The sequence below is a fragment of the Adiantum capillus-veneris genome, chromosome 23 (assembly GCF_014529385.1).
Source record: "Adiantum capillus-veneris isolate H3 chromosome 23, ASM1452938v2, whole genome shotgun sequence".
In the NCBI taxonomy this organism is placed as follows: Eukaryota; Viridiplantae; Streptophyta; class Polypodiopsida; order Polypodiales; family Pteridaceae; genus Adiantum; species Adiantum capillus-veneris.
The window spans coordinates 126,499,455-126,524,761 of NC_140953.1; the positions used below are offsets into that span (position 1 = coordinate 126,499,455).

Sequence of the window (25,307 nt, forward strand, 5' to 3'; positions counted from 1 at the left end):
TAAGAAAAGCTTCTCAGAACCCATTTTTATTATTGTGCTTGTGTCTTTACGCGTATTCCTCTTTCCAATTCGGGTTTCTTGCCAGACCAACGAGATATTCCCTTTCCGATGCTCTCGTCACCCCATCACGTGACGCATCAGGAATATTCGTTTCCCGGTCTCTCCCACCGAACTAGGTAAAACCCCTTCGCGATGCTTAATGTCACCCATCATATGACGGATCAGAGTTTTCCGTTCCTGATGGCTTTTAATAATTCCAGTAGATCTACAGTTCCTAACCTTACGGTTCAAGTGCACATCTTTAAATATCCTAATTTCAATAAAAAGAAATTATTCGAGAAAATAAGAAAATAGTCCATTTAGTAACATCCCTCTGGCTTTTAAACAGTAGTCGTCAATTGTAGTGCTTGTACATATCCTTCCAGAATCTCAAGATAGGGTGCTAATTCCTGCTCGGTCATCCACTGAGCATATAGAGTAGAATAATTCTTAAACTTTACCAAATACTTCCGTGTAATCTTCCCGGACTTAAGTGGCCGCTCCTGATAATGAATGATCTGTTCCAATTGGAATATTTCTTCCGTTTCCTCAACCTCAGGAGGTTCCTCAGCAATAGGCTGACTTGGAGGCGGTCTCACATATGGCCGGAGTGAACTAACATGGAAAGCATTGTGGGTCTTCCAATTAGATGGTAAGTCTAATCGGAACGTCACATCGTTCACTTGGTCAATTATCTTAAACGGCCCATAATAGCGATTGGAAAGTTTTACCACTTTCCCTTTATGAGTCGCTTGTTTCTTTAGTCTTGCCTTCTCAAACTTGAGTAAGACTAATTGACCGACTGTTAAGTCCAGATTCCTTCTGTGCTTGTCCATCGCAGCTTTCTTATGTTTTTCCTGAGAGCACAAAATTGCTCTCTTAGCTTGCCCGTAGGCAGTGTCCAAATCCCGGACAAACTCATCTGTTGCGAAAATCTTATCCTTAGTGACAAGGATCGGTGGAAGCAAAGGCTTACCATAGAGAATCTCAAAAGGTGCTTTCCCCGTAGACGAATGCACGGTATTGTTATACGCGTACTCAACAAGGGGCAAATACTTCTCCCAACCAGACTGTCTTTCTGACACATAAGATTTCAGCATATCCAATACTGTGGAATTAGCGATCTCACTCTGTCCATCCGTTTGAGGATGATATGCAGAAGAAAAATTCAACTTTGTGCCAAGGTTATCAAACAAGACATGCCAAAAGTTGCCTGTCATGCGAGGATCTCGATCACTCACAATAGACTTGGGCAGCCCATGATGCTTAAAGATCTGTGCTAGAAATATTCTAGCCATATGGTCTGCTTTGATTGTTTTCTATCCACGATAGTCCAGATCGCATCATTTCCAGTTTGAGTCTTTGGGAGATCCATAATAAAATCCATGGCAATACTCTCCCAGGGTTGATCAGACACAGGTAAAGGTTGGAGTAACCCAAGCGTCTTATGCCGATCATACTTTACTTTTTGGCAAACCAAGCATTCCCTGACATACTGATCAATGTCTGCTTTAAGGTTTGGCCAAAAGAAATATCTTTCCAATGCTAAGGTCGTAGGGAGAATTCCCCGATGACCTGCATATGGTGAAGCATGTGCTTCTTCCATGATTTTCTTTCTCAATGGTTCTGCCACGCAAATTGCTTGGTGGTGATAGAGATAACCATCCCAAATAGAATAGGGATATTCATCCTCTCCGTTCTGTAATTTATTCCAAGTGGAGGAGAAGTCTGGGTCATTCGGATACAACTCTAGAAGTGATTCCAATTCTTGGTGATACACAGAAGTAACTGCGTTCACCCTAGGCCGTCTAGACAATGCATCTGCAGCCACATTCTTACTCCCAGCCGTATGGAGGATCTGGAAGTGAAACATGGACAAAAAGTTGGCCCGTCTCATTTGCTTCTCAGATAATTTCCATTGCGTAAGAAAATACCGCAAACTCTGGTGATCTGTTTTGATCACAAAATCCGCTCCTAAAAGATAATGCTTCCAGGTAGACAAGGCGTGGATCACAGCCATAAGTTCCTTCTCGTAGATCGAGGCATGCAATTCTGCATCCTTAAGAAGTCTACTTTCATAAGCCACTGCATGGGCTTCTTGGTTAAGCACTGCACCGATGCAATCACCTGAAGCATCGCAGTGAACCTCGAATGGTTTCCTTAAGTCTGGCACTATCAAAATAGATCCATGGCTTAATAGGTACTTTAGCCTACCAAAGGCACCTTGTTGTCTCGATCCCCACCTGAAAGGGATCTTTTTTCTTGTTAGGTCATGAAGTGGTCCTGCTACTTGAGCAAAGCCTCGGATAAACCTTCGATAGTAAGAACACAATCCCAGAAAACTTCGTACATCATGTACCGTAGTGGGAGTTGGCCAATCTTGCACGACTTGGATCTTTGCGGGATCCATTTTCACTTGGTTATGTGAGACTATATGGCCGAGATAGTGTATCTCAATGAGAAAGAACTCACTCTTCTTTGTATTCACATGCAACTCATGCTTTCGCCATTCCTGAAACACTATATTCAAGTGCTTCCGATGTTCCTCCTCGGTCTTTGAAAAGACGAGTATGTCATCAAAGAACACTCCTGTGAAAGCTCGGTGTGGGCTGAAAACTCGGTCCATCATTCGATTGAATGTGACAGGAGCATTGGTCAAGCCAAACGGCATTACCAAAAATTCATAAAGTCCAAAAGTTGTGCGAAAGGCAGTCTTATGGACATCTTCAGGGGCTATGCGTATCTGATGATACCCGCTTTTTAAGTCAATGCGACTAAAGATGCTTGCTCCTTGCAACTTATCGAGAATATCATCAATCCGGTGTATCGGAAAGCGATTCTTGATAGTGATCTTGTTTAGAGATCGATAATCTATGCACATTCGAAACGTGTCGTCTTTCTTCTGCACCAGTAGAATTGGAGAGTAGTAAGGCTAAGTACTTGGTCATACTAGACCTTTTTACAAAAGCTCATTGACTTGCTTCAAAATTTCCTCTTGCTGAGCAAGACTAACCCGATAAGGGGGTAGGTTTGGGGGAGAGCTACCTGGTACGAGATCAATGCGATGATCTTCCGGACGTTCAGGAGGTAGCTTGTCTGGTAGAGTATCTGTGAAACAATCTTTACACTTTTCAAGAAATTGAAACGTTTAATTTCCAAACTAGAGAGCGAACCCTCATTAGTTTTATCTCTTTCACGTGCGAAAATCAAGTAAGCAGAAACGCACTTCTTTATTTCCTTCTTAATGGAGATATGGCTTACAATAGGGAATAGCCAATCCCCTGCATCAACAAAAATTTTAATGTTCTTGCCCTCATGCTCAAAAGCGAGGGTCTTTTCTACATAATCTGGGACCGGTTGCATATGGTAATGCCATGGCATACCCAAGATGATATCACATCCCTCGATAGGTGCCATCGAAAAGCATTCGCGGTCCTTGTATTCACCAATCCGGAGATTAAGTTGTCCTTGCACGGGAGTTGCATTGGTGGCCAACCCCTCAAATGCCGATCCGGAAGTGACTGGAGTTCCAAGCTGAGCCGGTGTAAGGCCCAAGCGTTTTGCAGTTTCCAATGAGATGAAGTTGTCCGTCGATCCAAGGTCGTAGAGGATCAACACCCGCTGGTTATTAACAGATCCCCAGCCTTTAAGGAGCTGATGCTTCCCTTTCTCGGTTTCTGTATTCCCTTGCACATCAGGAATGAAATTCAAGCTCGGTGGAGCGGGTTCCTTCTTCAATTGTTCCTTCTTCGAAGATGCTTGTTCCTGCTGTTGCTGCCGAACAGGGCAGTCGGGCTTCATATGTCCTTTTTCACCACAGTAGAAGCACCTTCCTTGCTCTTTGAAGGTTTGTACTTGGTTCGGCGTGAGATACTTAAGCCGTTTTCCGGTATCCTCTGGCTTCTTAGGCTCATCCGGATCCTTTGGGGAACGCTTTTTGCCTCGGTTGCCATGGTCATCATAGACAACTCTTTGCCTTGCACGGTATGTGCTATCTTCCATGCGTCTGGGGGTACCAGTGGAATGTAAATCCTCGGCAATGATTGCCGACTCCATCATCCGTTGAAGGGTGTCATGTGGGTACACCTTCATGCTCTTCCGAAGTGGTGGTTGAAGACCTGCTTCAAACTTTCGCATCTTTTCTTCGTAGGAAATCTTCATAAAAGGCGTAACGTTTAGAAGAACCAACCAAAACTTGTCAACAGAAGCCGTGACTTTCTCTTGTTCCTTCTGGGCGAGCCAGTCCCATTCCTTCCAAATGTCCTTCTCGAAATCAGGTGGAAGAAATTGTTCATAGAATTCAACTTTGAATTGAGTCCAGGTTCTAGCTTGAGTACCTTCTAGAATTTTGGCTAGCCACCAGTTGCTTGCAGTCTCCTTGAGATGCATCCCAACATGACGCAACTTGGATTTTTCAGCGAAGTCTCCGTTGACAAAAGCAACTTCAAACTGCTTGATGAAAGACAATGCCTTGGAGATATCTCTCCGTCCTGTGTAGTTATCAAACTTCACATCCTAGTCACCGGATTTGAGAATCCGCATCTTGCGGTGACGTCTGCGGTTATCCCTCTTGAACTGGGGCTTCTCTTTAGTAGCATGTAGGGTAGTAGGAGTTTTCTTCTTAGGAGAAGATTTAGATATTGTATGAGAAGTACATGTAGTAGTTTAATCAGGAGAGTATGATGGAGAAGAGATAGAGACATCCTTGCTTTCATTAAGCAGAGAAAGTTCTTTTTCCTGGCCTTTGCTCTTGGAAGGCCGTTTGTCCTGATCCGGAGATCCCTTGTGCGTTTCGGCACCTTTTTCCACACCATCCATCTGCGGGTTACTTCCATTAACAGGATTTTCCTGACGCCCATCGACATCCGTTCCTTGCGGCTTCTTGATTCCGTCCAAAACCTTTTGGACAACCGGCAACAAAATGAGTTGTTGCAATTCCGCGAGTTGGGCTCGCGCTTGCTGAAGTTCATCTTCAGCAGTTCTTCCGTGGATTGTAATGGTTCTTCCTGTTCCTTCTCGGAATCGTCCTTCTTTGTAGAGAAAGAGAGGAATCCGAGCTCTGATACCACTGTCACAAACGGGAGCGCACACGAATAATCAACAAGATGAAAATAAATAATCTTTCAACTAAACAGAGTTGAGGGAGAAGTTCAACACAGTATTTGGGACTAGAAGGTGGCCTGGTCCCCCCCCTTAAACAGAATCCTTTATTAGGGAGAATCTTTTTACAAGCACAAGAACCGGAGAAAACCCCTCCGTTCTAAATCTCTGACTCGATGGTCGTTCCTTCCCGTAAGGGAAATCCGAGAGACAAGCTCTCAATCCTTTTTCCGACTGTACTCGGAGTCAAGACTCCGCAGACAATTTCCGAATTCCGTGACAGAATTCCCAAGCATAGGCCGAAGCCTTCTCGCTTCTCCTTCGCGATGAAGTACCTGCAAACACACACACAAACACGCGACAACAATTCGTATGGCGAATCCACAATAGATACCTGTCGCTCTTGCGCGGGAAAAGCGACTTCCGTGCTTCGTAGTCTCGCGATCTCTTGCATTATCTGGCGGCAGAGTCTTCTCTTGCTGACGTTGGTAACTCCCTTTCAGTGAGGGCATGTGGTGCTTTAGCCTTTTATAGCTCCTTTGCCACGACACGAATAGCTGCTCGAGTAAAGATCACAGCCGTTTTTTTTTTTTTTCTTGCTCTACCCGAAATAGGGAGAGAGACTTCGCTGGCTGGTTTTGTTGCTTTATTTTCTAAGTGGCTACCCACTTATTAAGTGGACGGCCGGCATATTTTAAAATTGGTCTGAACCTGCCCAAAAACTCAATAAAACCTTATAACTTAAAAACAATGCCTTTCAGAACACTTCCCAAGTGTCCCTGGATGTAGCCACATGTACGAATGCAATGCAAACATAGATTCCTCGCGAGAAAGCGTCTGCTCTTCCCGGAAAACTCGTTAAAATATTCCGCTTTTTGAGAAGAGCTTCTCAGAAACCATCTTTATTCTTGTGCTTGTGTCTTTACGCGTATTTCTTTTTTCAGTTCGGGTTTCCTGCCAGACCAACGAGATATTCCCTTTTTGATGCTCCCGTCACCCCATCACGTGACACATCAGGAATATTCGTTTCCCGGTCTCTCCCACCGAACTAACAGTAAAACCCCTTCGCGATGCTTGATGTCACCCATCATATGACGTATCAAAGTTTTCCGTTCCTGATGGCTTCTAATAATTCCAGTAGATCTACAATTCCTAACCTTACGGTTCAAGTGCACATCTTTAAATATCCTAATTTCAATAAAAAGAAATTACTCGAGAAAATAAGAAAATAGTCCATTTAGCAACAGTGTGTGTGTGAGTGGAGCCAATTTAGTGTGCCTTGTTTTGATCCTGTAAGACTAGCTTTTCGGTGATTGTGTGGGTGTGTGGTTGGGTGTGGGTGTGTGAAGCTTAGTCTTTAGGGTTGTTTTTCGTTTTCTTTCTCGTTTCTTGGTTTTTGCCGTTTGTCTTCATGTTTCTTGCTCTTATTCCTTTTTGCTTGTTTCTTGTTTTGCATTTTGTTTTGTTTTGGGTTAAGGGAAGTTGGGTTGCCGCTCTGCTCTCTCTCTCTACCAAGATTCAAGAGCAAGATTTCATTGGGTGGTCACCAAAGTCTCCTCCACTATCTTCTTGGAGTTCCCTCCCTAGGTCTGGATTTCAAGGAGACACCTTGAGCAAGTAGAGTGGTTTCTATACTAGCAGACATCTCCTTGCCTTGCTCCAGTGTAGTGACTTGCGTGGCCCTTTGTGGTCTCCTTCTGCAGTATCCTTGGTGATGACAGCTTTATCACCTTCATCATCGACTGCTCCCTTCCATCTACTTTTCCCCTGCCTTGGCTATCACATGGTACCAATTGGCGGACATTTGCTCGATCTCGAGCTTTTACCATTGCAGCTGCTCCTATCGCCGCTGGTGGCTTTTGCTACTTTGGCTTATTGGATACAATTGCAAAGTGAGATTTTGGTGGAAGTGCCTATCTTTCAAAGTCTGTTGTCATCCTCTCTCTACTTAGTTTTTCGGGGCACTTTTTACTCTCTTTAGGAGGGGTTCAGTTCTTCCGATTTTTCCATATGCCTAGTTGTATAAAATTTTTCAAGTTGATGCCTCCAGGCTTGCTTTGTAACCAGATTTGTACTTGCCCTCAAAATCTGCACACTATTTAGGTCGTTCTAAGGGATTTTTCAAGGCATATTCTACACCCCTCTCCACACAAGATCATCATACATCCCAGATTAACAAGGCACTAGATCATCATACATCCCACATACACAAGTGAAAGAACACACCTCCTACATGGTATTAAAGTTTCCATTGGTCAGATGCATATCTCCACACCTGCTCTTTAAGATGAGAGATGGGTAGATATGAGGTATATCAAGAGAAGATTGCATATGACAGATGTGTCATCAAGAGGTGGAGTCAGAAGAGCACTACATCTACCATTGTACTGTCTATTATGAGCTTCGATGCACCATTGCCTTTTCTGTGAAGGCTTTGGACCATGTGCTTTGAGGATGTTTCCTTGGCATTTCTTATTGGAGCTTAGATGTCACAGTGAAGATATTAGCAAGAATCTCTTAAGGGCCAAGAGAGTAACGAGCACCACGTTTCAAACACACAGAGCACATTGAATTTTTCATTCCAAGTACTACAGCTCTAGCCAGTTTTCCTTCAAATACTGCTTTACCTATCATAGACACCTCTCTGGTGGATTTTTGTTGGACAAAGCCATTGACATTTGGAGTCCGAGATATCCACGACCACGAGGACCTCGCTTACAGCTTCCTCACAATCAGAAAATTCGATCCATCATCATTCGCCATCGAAGGAGCATTGCACGACGACCTATCCGGCCCTTGTGACTACTAGTCATGCTATGTGTGCTCTGTGTGTGCATGGGTGCCTCTTAATGCAGTGTCCTCAAAGTCTCTCTCTTAATGTACCATACAAGCAAATGTCTACTACTAGATTCTATTGGACTTCGCACTCACAATGTATCAGCTACAAGGACCCGGCTGGCAGCACTCTTAGATATAGACCAAGGAATAGCAGAGTAGAATGGAGGTGTAGAGGCTTAACAGTGCATGGAGTGTGCTGTGAGACTCGGCACTGACTCTAGACTCTATAGGAACAAGACTGACTGATAATAAACTAATGTCTCATCAAGAATATATAGGATAAGTTACATCGACTACTGTGGTGGATCACGTCCAAGTAGGTGATGGCGTCGACCGTCTCCCACCAAAGTGCTCGTCTGTATAGTTGTGGACTAGGAATAGCCCACACTTGTAGTAGTTGAATCACTGTAGTTGGGCTACATTGGGTTGCTAGGAGTGAGCCTTGCTGGTCTGTTGATCCTATTTCACTATATTTTGATCATGTGACACTCATCTTAGACTTAGCCAAGAGCTTTGTAATGCGGTTGGATGAATTGCAATCTTTTGTGTAGATATAGAGTGGAGAGTTGACTTTGGGAAAACCAAAGTAAAGGGTTTTAACGTGACAAACATACATTTCCATAAGAGCACTTGAGATACAATGCGGAGGTTTGGAATGCCATGAGACACATATCAAGTTATGGCTGCTTTCCATGCTGGTCACTTTGATGCTTCTATATGACACCTATGTTGGGCAAGAACAGCTTGTCTTAATCCTAACTAAATCCCTAGCTAATTGGAAAAGAAAAATCTCCTAAAAGATTTTGAACCTATTGGCTGCAACTGGCAAGTCGTAGGAGTAATCTCTCCGCAACTCAGTATCTCCATGAAGGGTTCCTTCAACAGGTCAATCTAGTCCACTCCAGGAAAAAGGCCACCCAAATCTGCACGTGGCAGAGGTAATGGTGGTGGGAGACTTTGAGCGGGTAAGCATGACAGTCACTAGCCTCTGATATAGCCTCAATGGGCTTGAGAGAGGAATTGCTTTAGTGTCCTTGGATTTTCTTGTATGGGTCATACATGAGATAGGCTGAGCAATGAGTCGGTAGTCCAACCCAACCCACACCAGCTTGGACTAGACAGGCCAAGTGGACTGGTAGCATCATAGTTGCAATCCATGGAGGAAAGAAAAAAGATATCTGGATGAGTCACCTACACCATTGGAGTCCCTGCAACCATGTCTGTTACGGTTTACCTAGTTCTCCACCACCACCTCCACAAGCAAGGCCAACTAAAACGGAAGAAGATCTCCTTAGCATCCTAGCCAGCATAAACATAAAGTTTCCAACCTTCAAAGGACTCTCTACCGAGGATGCAGATCATCGTGTTAGGAAGATTGTTTCTCTGTCTCTCACTCATAGTCTCAACCATAAAGGGTTCTGTCTAGCACTCTTTGATTTAGCCTTGGATGGCTTAGCTGACTAGTGGTATAGTCAGTATTCAAAGAAACATTTTGCAGATTGGGCTACACTAAAGCGAAGTTTCTTCACCACGTGGCTACCAAGAGAAGGTTAGATGAGCTGGGGAACCCTGTGCTACAAAGAAGATGAAACATTTGCAGAGCTCATGACTAGGACGAAAGCCTTATTGGTGGCTAGACTTCCCCAATAGTAAGGGGACTTCATGGTAAGAAAGTGGGTTGAGAAAGCTCTTCCTAAGGCATCCCAATGGCAGCTCTAGGAGTCTCTTAAACCAGATGCTACACTAGATGAGTTTGTTGCTGCAGGCAGTAGAATTGAAGAAGCACGAACTTCTAGAATAGACTCTTTTGTCCATGTCTCCAACCCCACGAAGGGAAGTGTAAAGAGAGTAAAGGTCTCTGTTTATTGCCAAAAAGAGTGAATGAATGACGAGCTTTAAGTCGGTAAGTGATTATATAGAAGATAAAACAAAATGTCTGTTATAACTACTATTCACATATAGTTCCTTTACCCTGTATACTCTTGGCACTTGGTGCAATCCACCACTAATCTAGGTGTATATTCTGCTTTGTTTTATCTAGTTTTGTTTCGTAGCAAACAAAGTGATTTAGTTTGTTTGTTTTTGTTTTTCTTTTCTTTTCTTGTGTCCCTTGCTTTTATAGTTTTATGAGTGCTTTATTCCCTCTTATAATTTGTGAGTTCAGACTAGTCTGAACTTATGAAGGTATATGTATATTCTGCTGCTTCGTTTCCACGCCCCTCAAACGATTTCTCAGGCTTCATCAGATAAACACATGCATAGCCAAAACATGCTATTCCATAATCAAAATATAAGAGGTAAATTGGAAAACAGATGTTCAGAATTTCAAACTTCAACATATGTCCTCGTGCAACCACAAAAAAAATTTGTGGTTACACACAGTAGTTATGGTGTAGAACAAACTTGCACAAGAAAACAGAAAAATAATTTACACATACCAGCACATGATGGTGGTTTGAGAGCAACAGATTCTTCACCATCACCTTGACCTTCACTATGCAAAGTCACTTTTCTCTGTCAGTAAAAATATAGAAGAGTTGTAAAACTTCAGAGCCTCAAGGTGCGGTGATAAGTTAGTGAAAGTATATACGTGACATTTGTTGAAAATGAAAGCATTGCAAGTACACATGGTGATCAGCATTAGCCTAATCTAGGACATGAGAGAGCCTTAAGTGCTATTATCAAGAATAAGATCTGTTAAAAAAGCATTGAATCTGAGTCATACACTAAAACGGACTGCAAGTGAGCTTGCCATGTTCTACTCTCCTCGAAGTTCCTACCATATGAGTGAAGCTTCCATAGATGGGCTTCCTACTAATAAAGGTTAACAGAAATACAGAAAAGATTCTCTTACTCTTTATCTCCCCTCTCTTTGATTCCTTTTTTGAGTGCACGCGATTGCGTGTAGGTGCCAATGAAAACGAAATTAAACTATATTCAACAGTAACTGTCTCCATGTCATTAAGCTAAGAAACCTGTCTTACACCAAACTAACCAGCCAGTTTTACCTTTGCAGGATGAAATTGAGTTTGATGGAGTTGTGGCTGTGTCACGAGACAAGCACCACGTGCCAATGGAAAAGAACAAACTAAACACTTTTAGCACTTCAAACAACATTGAACTGAAAGAGAGAGAGAGAGAGAGAGAGAGAGAGAGAGAGAGAGAGAGAGAGAGAGAGAGAGTGCACGGCTCATGAGACGGGGAGTGGCTGAGTTCCACCTTGAGAGAGCACTGGCCAGATGGTTTTGAGTTTGATGCTTTTCATAGGCCAAGGGCTTTTAAATCTCTGGCACTCTTCGGGGTGAAGGTGCAGAGCGCGAGTACTGGCATTGTACTGAGTTCAAGCAATATAAAGAAATATCGAAAGGGGCGCCAAGGTTTGGGGTCTTCAAAAGCTCTAGTGCCAAAAAGCTACCAACGCAAAACAGGGAATTCCATACAACTGCCACGTCTGGACGCGGAAGTCCGTATAACCTGCCACATCATTAGCGTAAATTGCGGGCGTCCGTATAGCTACCACGTCATCACCTTTTTCGCGAGAGATTAAGTGTGTGTGTGTGTGGTCCCGCTTTATTTTAAGGGCTTTAGGTCCTTGGGCCCCATCGGACGGGGTACCATAAGTTGGTGCGAACTCTTCTTGAAAAATAGGCCACTCAGCAAGACAAACTTCTTCTGCTACTCTCCTTCTTCACTTAGGGTTTAGGCTCCTCCGCCCGGATCCGCAAGTTGGCTTCGTTCTTCGGTGGCTTGACACGTCAGCAATATGTGACATCCCCCCTTCTTGAAAGAAAGTAATCGTCCGTGATTACCATATATCTGCAAAACAGCTACTCTCCTTCTTCACTTAGGGTTTAGGCTGCTCCGCCCGGATCCGCAAGTTGGCTTCGTTCTTCGGTGGCTTGACACATCAGCAATATGTGACATCCCCCCTTCTTGAAAGAAAGTAATCGTCCGTGATTACCATATATCTGCAAAACAGCTACTCTCCTTCTTCACTTAGGGTTTAGGCTCCTCCGCCCGGATCCGCAAGTTGGCTTCGTTCTTCGGTGGCTTGACACGTCAGCAATATGTGACATCCCCCCTTCTTGAAAGAAAGTAATCGTCCGTGATTACCATATATCTGCAAAACAACTCAAGTTAGCTCAAAAAGTTCTGAGGGTCATTCCGAGGGACAATCAGTTTTCTCAATCCAGATCGGAGCTCTTGATATCCTAGGTCGCGTTGATTTCCAAGAAGTATCTCATGCAATAAGGAGTCTCATTCCAAATCGGAGCTCTTGATATCTTGAGTCACATAAGTATCTCATCCAATAAGGAATATTCAATGGTTGGCACATCACAATGCAACACAAATGCTCACATATGCATGTTACAAGACATAGAAACATAAAGTCGTCGATGAACACTCCCCCCACAAATAACCATCCAGGTCTGAGCCATGAGCTGTTCAACGACTCCCTCATCACTCCTCCGCATAACCTAAATAGGTCCGGACCGGGAGATATAGAGGCCTTTTACAACCAAACGCCCCCCAGACCACAGGCTGCGTCGTTTGGTGATGCTAAGAGTAACTACTGCTCAGACTTCTTAATGCTTCCCCTCGTAAATAACCACGAGGGTCAGGGCCATGAGTAAAAACAACACTTTTCAAACATTCAATACCCCCCCCCCCCCCCCAAACAAATAAATAACCACAAGGGTCGGAGCCATGAGTATGAACAAGCATTCTTAAACATCATTTTTCAGTACTCCACCCGGGAGTAAATCACCAATCATTGAAACCAGTATTAAAATTGGAGTCGAACAATTCAAATCGACACCAAGACACGTTCAAAACAAATACCATCCATTTCAAACAAATTCCAAATAGGATCACCAAACAAGTTCTCAAACAGAACTAAAACTTAAAAAGCAATCTAGACATCAGTCAAGCTCAAAAAGACGACTGGCTTTCCATCCTGAAACCTGCACCCAGATTAGGATTAGATTTCTTCCATAAGGATGTAGCCGACCGGAGCATGGTTCCTAAGCTCATGAACAGTTGAAACTAGCCTCGACAGACAGTGTTCCTGTGGTGGTGATGGTAGTCCCAAGACATAGCAATCACACTGGACCTCTAAGGTTATCAGCTCGAGAAGAGACACTTGGTGAGAGATGTTGAGAAATTTCAAGTTTTAATCTGCTAGGATTTCTGTGGCAAGCCTTTCAAAATACCCCACTCTGTCAGAAGTTGCAATCCGAAGGAAGATGTCTGAAGGTATGTAACTTCGGACAAAAATTTTCTTGAAAGCTTGCCAAGTCCATGGAGTGCGTGGCTAATAAGTCCGGTGTCGGGACACGAAGATTCTTTATATAAAACATATAGTGAACTTTGGAAGCATCATCTTTCTCTGTCTACTCTTTAGTAGGACCGGTATGCTTTCAGAAAAGCACATGCCTGAAGCTCTGATACCACTGTCACAAGACAGGCACCACGTGCCAACGGAAAAGAAGAAATTGAGCACTTTTAGAACTTCAAAAAAAAGTTTTCCTTGGAGCCCCAACTAACTCCGCAACAAGCGAATTGTAGCGGGGATAATGTGTCGTGCTCTCTACAGTGGCTGCTCCTCAGTGCAATGTGCGTGAGATCTCACTCCAACAGAATGAAAACACAGGAAACAATAAATAACAGAGCAAACAACACCACGACTCAATAGTGGAACCTAAACAGCACGGATCTCAACTAACTCAAAGAAACCAGTACAGACTCTGGCATGGCAGCACACTCAGCTCCAACACAGAACTCACGAGTACAATGGGGTGTGGAGGCTCAATTGTGCAGGGATGGTGCAGACGTGTTGTACATGAACTCAAGATGCTAGACTCAAGACGAATGACCATACAAAAGAGATGATGATCCCAATAACTCTAAACAGCTACGGATATATACAATCATAAAGAGCCACCAACGGCTCACAAATATCCAATCTAGCTAAGTCTATCCCCAAACTGTGGTCGTGGTGATCTGGCCCCGCGTCAACTAGACTACCACCCGTATGTCTGCCACGTGTCACTGCCCAGGCGAAAGTTCGTCCAGTATGAACTCCAACCCAACTGTAACTAACTACATGTCCCGTGCCTCTGACATTGTAACCCTGCTACAGGTAGCCGCCACAAGACCACTCACCGCCTCGGTGAGACGAACACTGAAACTACAAAAAGAACCCAAAAGTCACTGCATATGTACAAAAGAAAGTTGAGCAGAGCAGTCCGGTCTTGTCACCCAAGAGAAAGAGTCGTCGCCACTGCTGCACCAGAAGTATCCGTCTCTAGAGGATGAGCCATCAAATCGATGGTGGGAGGTTGCTACTGCTTAACTCTGCTACTCTGGACAAACTGGCTCCCTTTGACTGGAGTAGCCACCTGCCGGAGATCTACAACAACGCACATGAGGGAAAACTAGAAATAACTTAATAGAATTGAAAAAGAGAGAGAGAGAGAGAGAGAGAGAGAGAGAGAGAGAGAGAGACAACACAGCACGGCAGAGGTCCGCGTCCAGATGCATTGGCCTCAAAGACTGGTGCCCCTTTTCGGCATTTCTTTATTATTATGCTTCAAAAAGTACGAGGTCCGATAATCCTCTATATGGCGTTGCTCCTATGCAAAAGTGCCCAAGAGATGAGGTCATGGGACCCTTATAAAGGCCCCTGGCCTAGGCAAAAGCAGTTACCATAGCCAGCTAAAATACGTGTATCTTATTTAGGATACGGGATGTCTCATAATGAAACGTATAGTACGTCTCATAACATTTTCTATTCTAGGGTTCTTTTTGCTCAAACGTTATTCTTTTCTAATGTCTGTTGCTAGTTGATCAAGTGTGTTTTGGAGCTTCATGGTGTTTGTTTATGTATGCTAAGTGTAGCGCGGATAATGTGTCGTGCTCTCTACAGTGTGGGTGCCCCTCAGTGCAATGTACGTGACAATCTCACTCAAACAAATGGAAACTCTCTCAAACAGAATGAAACACAGAAACAATGGATACACAACAGAGACACAATAGTGGACCAGAACATGTGGACTCGACTAGCTCAAAGAACCATGTACAGACTCTGGCGTGGCAGCACACTTAGCTCCAGCCCAGGACTCACAAGTACAAATGGGGTGTCGAGGCTCAGATGTGCAGGGATGGTGAAGCAGTGCTCTGTGTAAGACTCTCTCTAGACGACTACGTACAAGATCAAAGGTGAAGAAGATGATAACATCACCAACCGCTACTACTCATATGTACCACCATAAAGAGCCACCAACGGCTCATAATGTCAGCCATGTGGTGACCTGGCCACGAGGTCCACTAGACCACCGTCGGTAGGTACCCTGCCACGTGTCACTCCCTAGACCAGAGGTCCGTCCAGAGGGTCCGTCCAGTGTGAACCAGGCCCAGTGTAGCCAACTATCCAACTGTTTGCCTTGTGAAGTGACACTGTAGCCCTGCTACACTAAGGTTAAACATTGAAGAGGCATTGAGGAGGTGCATGACCCGCTTCATTTGTCCATGTTAAAGTATCATATCTAAAAAAGTTGACGTATTTTATTTTTTATTCTCAAAAATACGTCTAGTACATGTATTGTACACTGCGTATTAAACATCCCGTCTCGTACCTTTGCTGCTATGGAAGTTACATGAAAAGCTTTACATCTAAAAGCATCTGACCCGAAAGCCAAGCACCCAACAGACTGCCTGTAAAACGCGTTGCAAATAGGAAAGATCCGATCCCTTTTCCCGCAACACAAATGGATTCTAACTGTGAATCCGGTAGAGAGGAGACAGTTATTCCTCCTCGCATAAGTAAGGAAACTAACAGAGGAGCTAGTGGGAGTCGAACTAAGAGAAGAGTACAGTCCTCTTCCACCAAACAATTCAAGAAGATGGAAGCGCAACGGTAGCTTCACGTTGACATCTGTACCAATTAGATGCTCAAATACACCAAGGACCCGCAATATGCGAAGTTTTTGAAAAATCATCCACTTGACGAGATTCATTTGGGATGGTAGGCGGCCAATCACTCACCTCTCAAGTCGGCCACGAAGCAAAAATCCAAGCCGAGTGCAGACAAGCAACAACTGTACTCGCAGGATGAGTTTGACATTGCCATGGAGCAGCATGTCAACCAAGTTATGAAGTCTTCGAACTGCTCTTGAAAAAAAATCCATGGAGTGGATTACCCTGGCTACTTAGGTTGGAAATCCACATTTGAAGCAATAGCAGATCCAAGAAGCGTGTACGCTTCGAGGATGACCCCAGTTCATCGTCGTTTTCAGAGTTCATCTTCCTCCGACTCCAACAAGGAGGACGGGAAGCACCGAAAATGTAGAAAGTGTAATCACTTCCGGCGAGTGATCAGACGAAAACACAGAGATAACAGTATTTTACACACTTGGCAACAATTTTAGTACTTCAAAACAACTTGAAAAGGAAAGAGAGAAGACGACATGGCGCGGCGGAGTTCCCATGGCGCGGCGGAGTTCCATGCCAAGACGCCTTGGCCCCAAAGACTAATGCCCCTTTCGGTATTTCTTTATTATTGATCTGCAAAAGTATAACTCCCGTTGGGTCTAGATGTTCCAGCTCTGCGTCCAAATGCCTGAAAGAATGGCCCTAGGGCACTTATAAAGAGTACATGGGATGCTAAAAGCAGAGCCCCCAAAAGTTACTATTCTAAAAGCATCTTATCCCAAAACTTATGCTCCTAAAAGCTGGTGAAAAACTGCCCTAAATAAGCACCGAAAAACGCGGAAATCTGTACAGCTACCACGTGGCACCTATTGGCGCAAAATTCAAAAATTTGCCACGTCAACAATCAACACGATATTTGGCCTGTCTATACAGTATCCGTCACGTCATCAATTGTTTACGCAAGGTCTCTTGCATAGTTTTATTATAGGCCCCATTGGATGGGGTCCTATAAGTTGGTAAAAACTTTTCCTTCTTCTTCTTCTTCTAGGTTTTAGGCCTCTCAACCAGGATCTGCAAAACATAGCCAAGTGAGCTCAAAAACCGAAGGTCACATAGCTGTCCTGGTATCATGCAAATGACTTCAGATGCAATTACTAAACAAAGAATTCCGGCTTTGACCAAGAGATTGGCACCGCCCACCTTCCTAGGGAGAGTGAATCTGGGACAAGCCAAACGAACACACTGGACCAGATGCATCTATGGCTTCGACACAGAAACCCTAACCCTAAAACCCGTCACAAAAGGAATCGAAGGAGCAAGAAGAAGAATGGTAGGGACAGACAATCCAAGAAGAATAGATTGAAGAAAGGATCTCGAAAGCACAGAAAGCATTATGATAGTTCTGACAAGGATACCTCGTCCTCAGACAATTCTAATTCAGATAAGAATGTTTGGAACAAGGCGGAGACGAGGCAACAGACTGAGTCAGTTTGATCGGCTGGAGCTGAAGGGTGGGAAGACCATGGATTTTAAAGAGGGTGGGCAAGCACTTATATTTGACACTTCTACACGATATACGAACACCCACAAAGCTCTTGCTTTCATTCAGTAGTTCGGCATTGTTTTGTCAAAAGGGCACTTTTCAAAACACTCCAAAGTTCAACGAGCGTCTTCATATCTAAAAGGCAACGCCCAAGCTTGGTGGTCTACCTTGCTTTTGCGAAAGGAAGCACCCCCCACATGGTTAAAGTTCACACGAGTTTTTACCTGCGCATGGCTCACCAAAGAGTACGAAGAGGACGTTATCAAAGCATGGAACCATCTTCAGATGACCAAACAAGACACTCTTGATGACTATTGCTAGCGCTTTTGGGATACTTTTCTACCAGCTTTGTCACGAGACTGTGACAAACACTAGCTTTATTTGTTGGTTTCCTTCCCTTGATTTTTATTTAATTTTTGGGATCCTCTTTTTGAAATCACAAATGCTCGCCAGTGTGAAACGGCTGATGGATGAGAGTTTCATCCACAGGAGTTAAGGCCAAGCAGCCACGAGATGGTTGGGTCGATTGACACTGAAATCTAGCTTGTAAAAGGGTGGCTAGGCTCAATTATAGTCCCTAGGCGAGACTTCATAAGGTGGTGGGTACTAGGAAATTAAACCAAATGGGCAAAGTGGACACTTGGCGGCCTGAGAGCAGTTTGCAGGACACATAAGCAAGAGGAGAGTGCCCAAATTGATTTGGGGAAGGCGAGCTGATTTTGACTCATTGTGCGACTACAGTGTGTGTGTGTGTGAGAGTAGTGGGTACAAGTTAACGACCTGAATGGAAAGCTTGCCTTCTCCTGTCTTATGTAGCACCATGATTCCGCTCTCGTGCATCTCTCCCCCCTTTTGAATACATATTCGTGATGCCCAGCTCAAGGGCTATTCATCTGTTATGTACAGTTGTGGGGATTCTATGCTCAATTGCCGAGGCAAGAGCCTCTTGCATGGGTATTGAATAAGCTAATCACTGATTCAAAACACGTACACACACACACTAACAAGACAATTTAGAGAGATTTCTCACAAGAAATCTCGTCTAAATCAAAGGGCAGGGAGCTTGAGGGCAAAGTGACCAGCACGTGAATCGGAGCGCAAAACAGAGAATTACAGCTTGCTGTAATTCTTTGCAGGTTTAGGGTTTTGGTCAGTTTTGATGTTATAGGTCCCAGGAGCTTTGAGGAAGCTAGGAAATCACCGAATAGGTGTTTTGGTCCCAAAACAGAGAATTCAGCGTGCTGTAAATTCTCCCCTAGTTTATAAAAGTTCTCTAAATTGCGTGGAAAATCACTGTTTACTTGGGTTTTTGTCTGTAGAGACTTCTACTGCCGTTATGCTGCCGAAATTGGGCTAGAGTAGGGGGATTTCAGCCCGATAAAAGTGGGACAGCTTGTAAAAGTTTACATGTTTTTCTCTAGTGCAATAAGAATAAACAAATACCGAGAGGGGCACCAATCTCTGGGGCCAACAGGGTGAAGTTCCTTTGTGTCGTATAGTACAAGGAAATTTAGATGGTTTATTTACGGGTGAAAGCTAAAGTCTACCGCCCTTTAGTAAGGCTACAAACCGATTTCATGCAGCAGCACAATTGACGAAAGGTATGCTTTGCATCAAGCTTCCAAGCTAAGCTATCAGAGCCACTCTCAAGGCCTCCTTAAAAAGGTTACAGAGGATCCCTAAACTAGGCGCCCCCAAAAGCAAGGAACTACTAAAACATGGAATCCAAAAGGGTTGCCCACCAAAACCTCTACAAGCTACCGTACAAGCTGCCATACGGATTTCTGCGTTTTCCACCACAAAATCCAAAAGTTGCCATGTCAGCATTGTATCCAGAAAAAATTCCCGCTTTACTTATTTTAATGTCCCGTCACTTTGGGCATCCCCTTTCTAGGGCCAGGCTGTCACGTCGCCACATTTGTGACAGACTTTATAGAGTACACGGATCATCAGAGTTTGAAATATTTTTTGTCCCTGAACAAGTTATCAGAAAAACATATGAGATGAGAACATTCTATCGCAATTTCATTTTCGAATTGTGTACTTATGGTGGCAAATACATCGTCTTGCAAGCCACAAATATCCGCCGTTGTTATCATCAAAACTCTGATGTCATATGGGAGCAATATGCTACAATCCGGGTGAGATCTTCTAAGGGTACAGAGTGGGGAGACAGTTTCAAGGTACTCTCTCAAGAAAGGGTATTTGGTGCAAAAGACCATGTGTGCCATGTAGTTAGAGATAGAAGTTGTTGACAATGTCACAATCCCCCTTTTGTTGGGCACAAGGCATAGATGCGACACTTGGCCACAGCTCAAGAAGGATGTCACAAACTGCTGACGTGTCAAAGCCTAAAGAATGGAGCCAACTTACAGATGCTGGCCGAGAGGCCTAAACCCTAAGAAGAGCAAGTAACAAAAGAAGTCCTACCAACTTATGGGGACCCTATCCGATGGGACCCCAAGTGACATAAAGATTAAAATAAAGCAGGACCCGCGCTGATGAGGTGGCAGTTTTTGAAAATTGCGCTGACATGATGATGTGGCAGGCTGTACGGATTTCCGCGTTTTGCTTTTGTTGACGTGGCAACTGTACGGATTTCCGTAAATTACGCTCGCAGCTTTTGGCATTGCTTTTTGGACTAGAAGCTTTTGAGTTTGAAGGCTTTTCATAAGCCAAGAGCCTTTAAATATGAGGTTAGGGCTCATTCTCTGGCATGCTTCCTGGCGAAGGTGCAAAGTCTCGAGTACCGGCTTGTACTGTCTTGATGCAATATAAAGAAATACCGAAAGGGGCGCCAAGGTTTGGGGCCAATACTCTCTGGGGTGGAAGTCCGCCACTCCGTGTCGCGTGTTGTCTCTCTCTCTCAGTTCAGTTGTTAATGAAGTGCTAAAAGTCTGTTCAGTCTGTTCTTTTCTATTGGCACGTGGTGCCCGTGTCACACTTGTGACAAAGGATGTGGAGTAATTTGTGCCTACTTGTTTGATATGTCTCAAAGTGAAGTATGGAAGTTACAAAGTGACAGGACTCGATTCCAAATCGACCATGGGAGAGTATAGCGAACGTCATCTTTGATCTTCCCAAGACTCAAAGAGGGTACGAAGACTATTGTGGATAGACTTAGAAAGCAAGCTCACTTTATAGCAATGAAGAAGACAGTGCATTGGAGCCTTTATCTTCAAGATGTGTTACCTTGGATAAAGTCAAACATATCTTGGCCCAGGTCTAAGAGAAATGCTAAAACAAACTTAACAACAAAGCCATATCAAGATGCTACAGTAGTCACAAACAAGTGGTGTCCTCATATACCTCTATTCTTTCAAGAATACATCAACCCAACAAAATTAACAGAAAACGAAAGACAAAATAGGCCAAAAGGACAGCTCTATGTACCAACCTCCAACTTACATATTGTTAATTACGTGAGCCTGTATTAGATTTGAGGCGAGCAACGTCTGGGCTCATCCTAGGCATTTGAAATGTTGTAAATGCAGTCCAGGATAAAATTGCCCTGAGAGGTGCAAAATTGATGTCATGTATGATCTGAAAAAAGAATGGTCGTCATCTGGTGCAGGCCGTGGTCTTTGTTGAGCCCTTATAATCTTAGACAGAGAAAGAGAGACCCTTGATTCATGCTCTCTAGCATAAAGTAAAAGCTCAATCCACTAGAAGGCTGATACAGAAGCCTTATGAGGACCTTCTAATGGGGAAGAAAGATGCAAGACAGACCGCAGTAAACTAGGCAGTATGGTCCACTTGGCTTTAGAAATGCAGCAAGTCCTGCTAAGTAGTGTGGTTCTGAAATTTTACCTCTTCCATAGCTACAGCAAGAATCTACAGCCTATCCCTAGCTTGTCATTCATAGGCTACCCTTTTCCCCCTTGGAGGAGATTAATCAAATCTAGTTGTCATCTAAAAAACCTCATTTTATTGATGTTTTTTAGGCCCTACAACCCCAGCTCTATACCAAAGCTGATGGACCTTCTCCAATGGCCTTTTTGCATATGTCTGAAATTCATGGGACAAGAAAGTACAGATATGCTGCATGATGTCAAAGACATGAGCAAGGTGGTTAAATCAAACCACATTCCATCTTTGCATTTAGAAAGGTTTCCAAGTTACCAGGTCCTGCGGGAGGTGAAGCTCTTCATCTAAGGTGGAGGATGCTCTGCCCCATAAGCCTTTCACAAGTACTGTAGGAAGAGAACTGTAACAGAGAGAGTGAGCATCGATATTAGTGCACAAGAAACTCTTATGGTGACTGACCATTAAAAACATTCATCCACAGTGAACTCTACTTACAATCCCTCCACATATCGGCCCTCACCTCCGTTTACACAAGTGACGAGCCTCTGGAAAAGTATCACTAAGCTGATAGTGTTGCACATACTTATATGCTTCCTTGAACATACCTATGCTTGTGCAATATTGCACAAGACAGCATAACATGTCTTTTCCAAGGTGGGATGCCCATTGTCCTGCTAGGCGTAGATCCCCATCATCAACCATCCTAGCAAGGAAACTTTGAGAAGAATACTGTGGCAAATGTAGATGCTTTATCAATGAAGTAGCAATGTTATATGAATGGCTCTTTATCAGGCTGACCACAAGGGGTTCGATAAAGTTTTCTGCTTGAAGTATCCTATTATCATTTGTAATGCTTAAGGCACCTGCTATATCCAGCATTTGAACATCAAAAACCTCAATGGTTTTGACTATTATTCGGGGATCCAAAATTCTCTCTCCCTTTAGGGCTTTACAAACAAGTGAAGCTGCATGCTTTTTTGCCAAATGAAAGTCCTGGGGAGACCGACTTTCCATGCCTACACGATTGAGAGCAGATGTTAAAAGGTGGCCGAGGCCTTCACTATAAGGCACCTCAATGAGTGCTAAGGCTTCCAAACAATGGATAACGAATGTGGCAGGTCCAGGTGCTGGTGAACTTGGAAGCGATTGAATGATTTGTTTTCGGATGGCATGAAACTTGGCAGTAGATTTTCCCTTTCCTGCACAAGGCAAAACAAAACAAAACAAAAGAAGAAGTGCTGTTTAAAACACATTTTAGTTGTACATGCCTCCATAAAATTCAGAACCAAATTTTCCGTCCACATCTATAAACTGATTTCTCTTCAGATTAATAACACATAACACATAGTTCTAAAAACACTTTCAGCCTGCATACACTTTATTATGCTTTAATACCACATAAATCTGTATATTCTCTTAATGATTATACCAGAAAAGGATTATGGCCACCATTAATTAGCATAAAAGAGTTATAACCATGAAACTTAGGAATTGAAGGATGAGAAGTAGCTCCTCTAATCCCTACATTGGCAAGCGACTGATTTCATCATCCGTCGTGGCAGTGAGGAAGGCTGGCCAATATCAGGTACATCAGTCCATATTATGCTATATGTTCATGCTCATTGATGTTATTTGGGACTTTGAAAATCGCAGGTAGGACAACAGTATCCTCTTTAAGCATAGTTGATTTTTGAGCTCTTGTGAACCCCGTGGGGACAACCCTAGACCATGTGTTTCACTCCTCATGGAAGGCTTGAACGACGGGCCATTTTCACACTCGCATGACAACAGGTAGACCGGAAGAAGAAGAAACACCAGAAGTGGACCCTGAACGATAGGATCTCTACAACTATAAATCTATGTAACCCAAGGAACTTATGTATGCCTCTGCTGTCTCCTTGTCCTCTTCTTTGCTTCCACCCTCCAAACTCTCTCTGCCTCCAATCTTCAAGTGCCTGTAGACTGCTTTGGAGCCTCGCCTCACCTAAACATCAGTTTGTCTTAAGAATGTCCCCACCATGTATCATAGGCGGAGAGATGAAACATATCGGATGAAGCTCCAGAATGCACCCTCACTCAACACAATACCCAGACTATTACCAATACACACACAAATATATACATATTTTTATTTTTATATTTATTTACTTATTTATTTATTTACTCAACACAATACCTGGACTACTACCAATACACTCACAAATATTTTTATATTTATATTTATTTTTTAAATATTCATTCATTTAGATTTATAAATTTAAAAACATATATAACTATTCATGTTGATAAATCTATATATACGTTTATTTAACATTCTCTCATAGGTCACTTTGGCCTTTTGAAGACGTTAACATTTCATATTCATCTCTCTCTCTCTCTCTCTCTCTCTCTCTCTCTCTCTCTCTCAACAACACACACACTTACATAGATATATAAATACATATATTTATACATATAATTATAAATGCATGAGTACAAAAATAGGGCAGATAATAGGGCATATATGAATATGTTAAAGATTATATTCTTACAAAGAGTCTTTTTCTCTAAGCCCTGCTAGCAGCTACCATGTATTAGATGGATTACCATTCTATACCCAACAGCTACAACATATGCAAGGAAAACGTCTCCAGTGAAAGATATGGTAGCCAATGGTGCATAGAAGAAACCATACTACAAGCTCACCGCAATAGTATGAACCAGACATCGTGGATGCCTGTCTATGCACACACAAAGAAGTACCTGATGCATGTGTGCGTAAATGCATTGTAATCATGCATCAAGGTGCCTTAATATTTCCATTTGTGTATGTTCCATTCATGCATACACAAAGAAGTGGACATGCAATGGACGATGGCTTGATGTACCAAACTGAAAAAGGACTTCTGCCCTGCTGACTGCTTGTTTAGGTCAACAAACTCTAAGTCAGGTCTTTGCAGGCTTTCGCAAGCAACGTAAACCATACTTTGGTGCAAGAGATCAAGGCATCTTGATTGCAAAAGCTCCTCTCTCTCTCTCTCTCTCTCTCTCTCTCTCTCTCTCTCTCTCTCTCTCTCTCATGCATGCACTAAAATATGTGTGAGACAATTTTCTTACCGTGAATAAAGTTCTGCTTAAGATCCCACACGAACACAGAGGGATGCGATGATGAGAAGTTTGCCAGAGGGTGCAAAATGATAGTTGTGCAAGTATTCTTCTTCTCCTCAGAGGAATCCATAAGCACTTGTGTAAGCACACGTGGAAGAGGTCTCTCTGTGAGATTAAGCTTTAATGGTAACGTCGCTCTTATGTGTTGGTGGTGGTGATGGCAATGGGGCATGCAGAGGATCATTATAAGGAGGGTCGCTGAGCAAGCAGCATGCGGCCATGATCATAATTGTGGCTTGCAGCTTGCTGCAGTAGCATGCGCTTTGGGTGGTGGGCGCACTCATTCGCACATCGACCCATGTCTCATATTTTCAAATCTTTGCAGATTGGGGTTTTTTTTTTTGCCCTTTTTCTTTCTTGCCCTGCCATGCTGGAGGGCCTTAGCATTGAGTTAAATTTTGGGTTTGATACGTGGCACCCTTCCATTGGGTGGGAGACTTCTATTGCCTTTTGTTTCTTCCTGTCTCTAGCCACCTTCTGTTTTGGTGCGTTGGCAACTTGACGAGGTGCTGGATGGCGGCCATGCTCCCATTGTCTTCCGGATGTCGTTTCGACTTCCAAGTTGTGTGCACCATGCTTCCGCTGTCTATTTGGATCACAGTCGTTCAGACGCACTGTGAAACATCGTTGTGTGTCGTGCTTTGAGCGAATGCAGGAGGTGAGACTTGTGCTCTACATAATTGGTTGTGCTGTGTGTGTGTGTGTGTGTGTGTGTGTGTGTGAGAGAGAGAGAGAGAGGAAGAAGAAGAAGAAGAGAGTTTTATCGTCGTAGGAAACTATCCCAAGAGATCTAGCCAACAAGAAGTTAAACTCAAGACCTGTTTAGCCATTTCCCTCTTGAATAATAGGTCTTGAGTTCAACTCCTCGTCAGCTAGATCTTTAAGGTCTCTTGGGATAGTT

The 25,307-nt window shown here is 43.5% G+C and overlaps 1 protein-coding gene across 7 annotated transcripts in view; it reads right to left on the bottom strand.

The window, feature by feature from the left end:
• LOC147428506 (uncharacterized) overlaps positions 1-24,740 on the bottom strand; it is a 68,204-nt gene extending 43,464 nt beyond the window's left edge. For 6 of the 7 annotated variants that reach the window (XR_015186063.1, XR_015186064.1, XM_086497581.1 and 3 more), the window contains exons 1-4: positions 24,356-24,740; positions 21,780-22,458; positions 21,575-21,659; positions 10,416-10,491 (exon numbers count right to left, since the gene is read on the bottom strand). Coding sequence is in view for 5 of the 7 variants with exons in the window: in XM_086497581.1 (XP_086353707.1) it covers positions 10,416-10,491; positions 21,575-21,659; positions 21,780-22,458; positions 24,356-24,590 (1,075 nt within the window). In the remaining 2 variants the exon portion in view is untranslated. Of the gene's footprint in view, positions 1-10,415; positions 10,492-21,574; positions 21,660-21,779; positions 22,459-24,001; positions 24,270-24,355 lie in introns of those variants that run through there. The other variant, XM_086497582.1, reaches the window with a different exon arrangement.
• Positions 24,741-25,307: the final 567 nt, after the last annotated feature.